The sequence below is a fragment of the Vigna radiata genome, unplaced genomic scaffold (assembly GCF_000741045.1).
Source record: "Vigna radiata var. radiata cultivar VC1973A unplaced genomic scaffold, Vradiata_ver6 scaffold_23, whole genome shotgun sequence".
Lineage (NCBI taxonomy): Eukaryota > Viridiplantae > Streptophyta > Magnoliopsida > Fabales > Fabaceae > Vigna > Vigna radiata.
The window spans coordinates 2,850,690-2,859,537 of NW_014541837.1; the positions used below are offsets into that span (position 1 = coordinate 2,850,690).

General features: G+C 36.5%; 1 protein-coding gene across 1 annotated transcript; it reads right to left on the reverse strand.

Annotated features, from left to right (window-relative positions):
- Positions 1 to 5,102: 5,102 nt before the first annotated feature.
- Positions 5,103 to 5,519, reverse strand: LOC106778537 (uncharacterized mitochondrial protein AtMg00810-like). Its single transcript, XM_014666505.1, has one exon. The coding sequence runs from the start codon at positions 5,517 to 5,519 to the stop codon at positions 5,103 to 5,105; it is 417 nt and encodes a 138-aa protein (XP_014521991.1).
- Positions 5,520 to 8,848: the final 3,329 nt, after the last annotated feature.

Genomic DNA, 8,848 nt, shown 5'->3' on the forward strand with positions numbered 1-8,848 from the left:
TGAGGAACGCTGCTGCGAAGTATATAATTAGATTGTACAATAACTCTTAGTTATTAGATTTAAACATTGCATTTTATTAGATTGTATTTTATTAGACTTTGTACTTTATTTGATGTTGAAATACATTTGAACATGTGTTTGTTATGTTGAAATTGAATTTATGTACATGTTTTTATATGCAGGTCTGTTTTTGTGGTATTGGATATCACAAAAACAAACCTGCAATTTTAAAAAACTGTAGGGGAATATGCCGCGGTTGTAACCCCAGACGCGGCGTATAGTTCTCGTTTTTTTTTTTTTTTTTAAAAAAACAGATATATGGTCGCGGTTAGTGCTAGAACCGCGGCATATACCTGCGTCTTTTACCGCGGTTCGAACCGCGGCATATATTGGATTTTTTTTTAAAAAAAATGGGTTTAGGCCGTGGTTCCCTGTACAGCCGCGACATGTTCCCCAACTTTTTGTCCGCGGTTATAACCGCGGCCTAAAGTCTATGACTTATTACCGCGGCTAAATATGCAGCGGTTCGTAAACCGCGACGTATAGTAAAAAATAACCGCGGTAATATCCCCTCGCAGCACTAGTGACCAAATGAAAATGGTGAATGACTCAAGCAAACACAACTAGTATCAAAGAAGACTCAAAACAGAACCTAATCCAAAGCAAAGATGTTGAAACTGAATTGAAAATCAGAAACAGAAACAAGACAGTGCAGGATTTCTTTGACAGCATGGAAATGGAAGAAAGTGACTTATCTCACGGTTCTAGCTTGAACCTTGCTCTGAATACCACTTGATACATCAAGGCTTGATGTAATCTTGCAGATCCGTGAGATTGGAGGTGAGAAGAAGCATGGCAGTGGTTGCAATCCAATGGAACAGTACCAATTGCTGATGTGCAGATGCAGATCTGGAATTTGGAGGTGTTGGCAGCGGAAAGGAAGTGTATGGAAGAGGTGATATGGATGCTAGCTTGAAGGAATGGATCACAACTCAAAAGGCTTCCAACAAGTGGAAGAAAGTTGCAATGGAGAAGCAAGCTTGGGAAGTGACTCTCGGAGAAAGAAGTTTGCTATTCATTTCAGCAGAAATTCTTTACTATATTCCAAAAGTGAATACAAGGGCAACCAAGGTGAGTTATATAGACTCCTCAACCTTGGGCTTGTGATGAAAAACGTGTTCAGACACTATGAATCACATTTCCTAACTCTAATACATGTGCTAAATGTGCTAGCTTCTAGAATCTATATGGAGTACACGTTTATTTCAATTTCTAAAATAAGAAAATTCCCTATGCACCCCCTATCAAGCTAATCTCACCCCTGCATGTGCATAAAGGTCTCTTTTACCCCTCTCCATGTTCTTGAGTTGTTCTTTATTTGGTGGGCTTGGGCCCCGCGTATCAACTGTCAGGACGTGAATATCCCTGCACACCAACTCCTAATGAATTCTTCATTCACACTAAAATTTAGGTGCAACTCTCTTCATTGCAAAATGTGACAAGACTAGTCCCTATCACCGTACCACATTTCTTTCTATCAAAATTAAAAAGCTTTTTCTCCCTAAAAGCAATTGCAAAATCAGCATATGCAGGCCCTTGAATAAAAGAAATAAACCATCAATCACCGTAACCAACTTAAAAGAAAGAAATTTGCACCATGTTGCTTCCTCACTTCAAATGTGATGCACCGTTAATGAAAAGAAAATTACTTCCAAGATTTAAAAAAATTGGCTGCACCGTGAAAAGAAAACACCGTTCCAACCCAAATTAAAGCATTTTTTTCAAAAATAAATCAAGTGGTGGCTGGTTCCTTCAATCATCCATAACCTTCCATTGCTTCCAAAAATCACGTTACAGTAGCCTCATTCTCCAAACGTTGTAGCACCCTCCTCCAATATGTGTGATGGCTGCCCCCTTAGCTAAGGCCATGTGCCACATTTTTTAATGGGTGTGGGGTCCACCCTAAAAGAAAAAGAAACCCTAGACCATGTGTCAAGTGTCTATTAAAAATTTGGGCCCAACAACATTTTTTTTAAAATTGGCCCAAGATGCAAAGAGTTTATCTAAAAAGTTCTAACCATTAAATTACAATATAACTAAAATTTAAATTGTATAATCTGAGAGTCTTGAATTTATTTTGTCTCCTTCCCAATGCTCCAAAATGTATCTCCAAAATTTTCCCTGCAATTAAAAATGCAATTAATTAGCTCAGAATATTCAAATTAATTAAAATTAGAATTTCCGGTCAAATTAAGCTCTATTAGCAAAAACGGGAAAATATCGGAAAAGAGCCTACTCCTTATCACTAATTTACTATTGTTGAGAAATAGGTAGGCTTTGTTTTACACCAAGAGGGGGGGGGGTGAATTGGTGTTAGTTCAAAAACAAAATCTTTTTGCAATCTTTATATAAAAGTGCAAATCTTTTTTATCTTTCTTGAAATGCAAGTAATGAAAATTCAATGCAGCAAAAAAACGCAGTTGACTGCAAAACAAACAAAGTCAATTGGAAATAAAGAGTGCATGGATAGAGAAAATCAAACACTGGGTTTTATACTAGTTTGGCCAACAATGCCTACATTCAGTGTCCTTCCAACCCAGGAAGCAAATGCACTATAATGGTTGTAGTTTTTACAACAAGGAATTTATAGAAGCACTACGCAAAAATATAAATCTCCTCTCTAACCCAAAACCAAAATATAGTTGCATAACAAAACTAGAATTGTAGCAAGAATCCCCTCTTCTGCAATTTGAACCCATGTCAAACAATCCACAACGTGTAACCAGCACTCTTCAGAGGATGTCAAGCCTAACACAGCAGACTTCACAGGTTGTCAAGCCTTCAACCAACACAGCAGTCTTCACAGGATGCCATGTCTTCAAAGATCGATCAAGAAGCACCTTCATCGTGCAGATATGATCAAGCAGTCCGCGCAATTGACTTCTCCCTTTGAATCTCTCTCAAGAAAGATCACCACCGTCTTCTTGGAGAATTCTTGGACNTGTTAAAACAGAGAATTCAATCTGAAACGGGAAAATGAAAATGTCATATTCACAAAAGTGTCAGAACAACTCGTGTTCTGTCTATTTATAATTTTATGTTACAACGGATTGCTTCTCAGTCGAATAGCCTACTAATACAGTCGATTGAATTAAAACAGTTATAACAGATAGTCAACACATGAGCTCTCAGTCAACAGAAATTAACACACATTTTTTTACAGTTGACCAAGTAATCAATGCTTAACTAACTTTTGAAAAATATAGCCGCTGGAGCGTGTAAGCATAACAGAATTTCAAACAGATCAGTAACATAGTCGAATATGCAATATACAATGTTGACTGACACATGAAAAAACATTTTGAAATTATTTTCAACTCAAAATCTCACATAGCATGGGTTCACAAAATCTGTACAAAGATTTTAGCATAGTCGAATCCATTATAGGTGTATTCGACTGAACTAGAACTTTGTCACAACAAATATAAGTTCATAAAGGTGTTCGTGATCTTTTTCTTTCAAAAATGTGCTGTAATCAAAGACATTTTATTTCATATTTCAATACAAGCATGTTCCACAAATATATCACACAATCAATCATAGAAACATACATCACAGTACATCAAAACTTGTTCAGCAGATATGACAGTTTATCAGAATACGAACATGTAATGCAGCAACATTTGCACTGTTATTAAGCATTGTGCTGTCATCATCAAAAACTAGTTTGATATAGAGTTTGTGTTGTCAACAATCTCAACAATGTCCCCCTTTTTTTATGATGCACAACCATGATTAATAACTCAATCATGTTTGTACAATTCAGCACATGACAGAGTAATAGCATATATCAAAAACAATTCAATCAGTTCAATTACTCTGTATATTCAGCAAAAATATCAAGCAAATATAGTATGAGACATATATTCTCCCCCTTTGAAAAAGAATATAAAATTGCTCTCATACACTCATATAAATCTGATACCACTCATATAAATCTCTCCCCCTTTGTGCATTAACAAAAAAAGAATGCTTCAGATATTTATGCAGATTTGAAAAACACAATGATGCTCTCAAAATCACAAGTTCATCACAAAGCCCAGTATAAACTCCCCCTGAAATGTAGGTGTATGATGAAACAATGTGTAAAACAGTGATACTCCCCCTGTCATTATGCATGAGTTTCAAAATCAATTTAAGTGCATAATATAGAATATCACAGATTTATATGCACATATTTGTATCATAGTCAGAATATCAAACCACATATATATGCAATGATACAAACATCAACAATCTCACAATATTATCTCAATTCATATATTAAAATAGATAAAAAATAGAGATAATAGTAGATTAATCATGATTTAAGCAAATAGTAAGGATAAAATCAAATTCCAGAAATGGAATTGTTAACCCATTTAGACGCAATCGGATGCTTTAAATCATCAGTCGAATGCATTGCTTTTGTAAATGTTGAAATCCAAGTGTAGATGTCCAAAGCAATGTCCTTCCTACAAAACCTTTCAACAACCTTTTCTAGATCAAGCATAATGGTTAAGCAAGAATTAAATCATATTAAATCAAAAGTCAATATGTAAAGATGCATGACAAATTAAGCATAGTTGACTTCAAACAGAGCATAGTCGAATTAATCATTTTACACTACTATCATTTAGAATTCCCAGTTCATTTCGAATAGTAAAGAATCTTTCTTTGTTCAGAGGTTTTGTAATAATATCAGGCCATTGATGTAGAGTATCAACATACTCAATTTTGATTTCACCCTTTTTTATATGATCTCAGATGAAATGATGTCTTATTTCAATATGCTTAGTTTTCGAGTGTAAAATAGGATTCTTAGTTAAGTTTATAGCACTAGTACTGTCACATTTCAAAGGAATGTTTTCTATCTTAATGCCACAGTCTTCTAATTGACTCTTTATCCAAATAGACTGTGCACAACAGCTTCCAGGCGCTATGTACTCAGCTTTTGTGGTAGATAAAGCCACACATGCTTGTTTCTTTGAATGCCAAGAGATCAGTGATGATCCAAGTAAGTGACATGTGCCACTAGTGCTTTTTCTGTCTAGTTTGCAACCTTAAAAATCAAAATCACTGTAACCATTTAGAAAAAGATTTGTGCCATTTGGATACCATAGTCCAAGATTTTTAGTACCTTTGAGGTACTTTAAAATTCTTTTAACAACTGTAAGATTTGATTCTTTAGGAGCAAATTGAAATCTAGCACAAAGACAAACATTATGCATGATGTCAGGCCTACTAGCAATAAGATAAAGTAGTGATCCAATCATACCTCGATACATTCTATGATCAACATTTTTTCCAGCCTCATCTAGATCCAAGTAGCAATTCATTGCCATTAGGATAGCAACATCTTTGCAGTCCAACATCTTGAATTTTTTCAGTAGATCATTGCAGTATTTGGGTTGGTGAATGAATATACCGTCTTTGGTTTGCTTCCCTTGTAGACCAAGGAAGTATGTCAATTCTCCCATCATGGACATTTCAAATTCTTCCTGCATGACTTTTGAAAATTCTTTACACAACATAGGGTTAGTAGAACCAAAAATAATGTCATCAACATAAATATGCACATACAGTTTATCCCTATTTCAGCTTTTTATGAAAAGGGTGGAATCAACTTTTCCTCTTGAGTATCCTTTCTTTATAAGAAATTCACTTAACTTTTCATACCATGACCTTGGCACTTACTTTATCAATATAGGGCTTTCTTCAGTTTGTAAACATGATTAGGAGATTCAAAGGCTTCAAATCCAGGTGGTTGTTCAACATATACCTCTTCCTTGATGTATCCATTAAGAAAGGCGCTCTTCACATCCATTTGATACAACTTGAATTTCATAGTGGATGCAATAGCTAGAAGTATTTTGATTGCTTCTAATCTGGCTACAGGAGCATATGTCTCATCATAGTCGATTCCTTCTTCTTGAAAGTAGCCTTTTGCAACTACCCTTGCCTTCTTCTTTATGATTTCACCTGAATCATCCATTTTGTTACAGAAAACCCGCTTTGTACCAATCACTTGTAGATCAGGTTTTCTGGACACAAGCTCCCACACATTGTTCCTTGTGAACTGATTCAGCTCCTCTTGCATTGCAATCATTCAATGCCTCCTCATTTTTCTTGGGTTCAATTTTGGTTACAAAGGCAACGTTCATGCAGTACTGGTTCAGTTATCTTCTTGTAGAGACTCTGTTGACGGATTAGCAAGCGTACCAAATCGTTCAAGTAATATAATTGGTAAAACCCAATATCGTTCTTCCCAAGAGACTCGAATGGCTTTCTCGTTCACGTAAATTAAAATAATAAGACTTGAAAATAAAAATTAATAAATTGATTTGAGAACACAAATATTAACATGCAAAAGAGATTGATTCAATTGACAAAAGAAAACAATGGATGAATGGAGTTGTTGGGGGTCTACAATTTCATCTTATCCGCTCTCTCTTATCTACTCCTCTTGAATTATTAGTTTGATTAATTAATTGTCATGCGACTTTCTTAGCCTACCCTTAACTCGATCCCTCGGTGAAAAGAGCCTAATATTAACTACTGGCTTGCTATCCCTAGCCTCCCCTAGCAATTAATACCGCATTACAGAGCAGAAGTTAACGCAATTGATCGTCCTACCCCTATCCCTAGGTGGTATTGCAAATTCAAGAAATTACTCACCAGTTCATGACATTATTGTACGTCCCCGTATCAATAAAGACAATTAACAGTTACCGAATGAGTTAAACGATAAAGGCCTTAAGCACAGATGAGAACCCAACAATTAACAATCAAACATATGAAAACCATATAAATAATCAACAGTTTCAATAAAAGAGAGTATCAAAAGATTACATTGTTTCCCCCAATAACAATAGGGTTTAGTTCACCATAGACATGGTGAAACTAGATGAAAAATGGAAGAATGGAAAAGCAAACCCTAGAAAAGATGAAAAGGAGCCTAAGCATCCAAGAGATCCTCTCCAGAGACCAAAATCAGGTCTGGCGGTCCTCCACTGTCAAACGAATGACTCTGAACTCGCAGTAGGGGTATTTATAGGTGAGGAGCGCAGCAGAAAACAGGCCTAGGACCAACGGACCACCGCCCAGCGGTTTAAGTGTGCCGCCCGGCGGTTTCCCATAATCCTCCAAACCGCCCGGCGGCAATCGTCACCGCCTGGCGGTTTCCCTCACAACCGCCCGGCGCCAACGCCAATGTCTACTCTTCGCCGTGGACCGCCCAGCGGTGTAAGTTGCCGCCAGGCGGTGCGTCGACTCTTCAAATCTTCAGTCTGCGACCTTTATCTTCAGCTCCATTCTTCATTTCCTCAAAATATCTACAAAACAATGCAAAACAAGCATAATATCGCTAAAAACAGCTTTTGACTCTCTACAGACTCATTTATTGAGTTTTGCTTGATTCTAAGCTCATTCCAAGTAGTAAAGGGCGTAATTAGGTCTAAAATGACATATGAAAATAACTGTTTTTCAACCTTCATCAGACTCCTCTTGAAATGTCATCAATAACATTGTCAGTTGAGACATTTTTCGGTATCTTTCATGCTTTAATCGACTCAACTTTAGGAGATTCGACTTACTCAGCTTGACCTTCTTTCTCAATAACTTCTTCAGGACCTTCTTCATTAGCTGTGTTCTCCTCTTCTTCAGTAGAGTCCCTAACTTGTTTAGAACGATTTGAATCCATAATAAACTCATCAAATGCAACATGAATAGATTCCTCCACATTCATAGTTCTCTTATTATATACCCGGTATGCCTTGCTATTCAAGGAATATCCTATGAAAATTGCCTCATCAGCTTTCAAGTCAAATTTTCCAAGACTTTCTTTGCCATTATTCAATACAAAACATTTGCTTCCAGCTTCAGTATAGACCTTATGATTGTTCTGTTCAATACATAACATGTTGTGCTTACTGCACCTGCCCAGAAATATTTTGGCATATCCCTGTCATTCAATATAGACCTTGCCAATTGTTCAAGTGCTATGTTTTTCCTTTCCACCACTCCATTCTGTTACGGTGTTTTGGGTGTTGAGAAGTTATGTATGATTCCCATTTAAGCTAGATAATCATGAAATTCCTTATTCTGAAATTCTCCTCCATGATCACTTCTGGTAGCCTTGATCTTGAGATCCATCTCGTTTTGAATGGCAGCAGCAAATCGCTTGAAGACTTTAAGTGCATCATTCTTGGCTACAGTAAAGTAAGTCCATGTGTATCTTGAATAGTCGTCTACAATGACTAACCCATATGAATTACCTCCAAGGCTCTTTATTCTGGATGGTCCAAATAGATCCATGTGAAGCAATTGTAGAGGCTTCTTGGTTGACATTTCACTCTTACTCTTGAATGGCTGGTTGGTTAACTTCCCTTTTTTGCAAACATCACATAACCTGCCAGTTTTAAACCAGATCTTGGGCAGGCCATTTAACAGCTTCTTGGAGCCGAGCTTATTCAGTTTACTCATACTGATGTGAGTGTTAAGCCACTGGCACGTGTACCAGATCGTTATCAAGTAATATAATTGGTAAACCCAATATCGTTCTTCCCAAAGGACTCTTAGGCCTTACTTTTCATGTAAACAAATCGTGTAAGACTTGAGAAAAGAATTAATTTGGTGGTTATATGCAAAGAACAAAAATAAACATGCAAATGCAGTTGATTCAATTGGCTTTGAAAAACTATGGATGAATGGTGTTGTTGGGGTTTACAATTTCATCTTATCCACTCTCATATATATACTCTTCTTATTTACTTCACTTATTTATCCAATTGCCATGCAAACTTTCTAG

Excerpts from the sequence above, each read along its gene's own strand:
- LOC106778537 (XM_014666505.1), bottom strand. The coding sequence starts at position 5,519 with ATGGGAGAATTGACATACTTCCTTGGTCTACAAGGGAAGCAAACCAAA.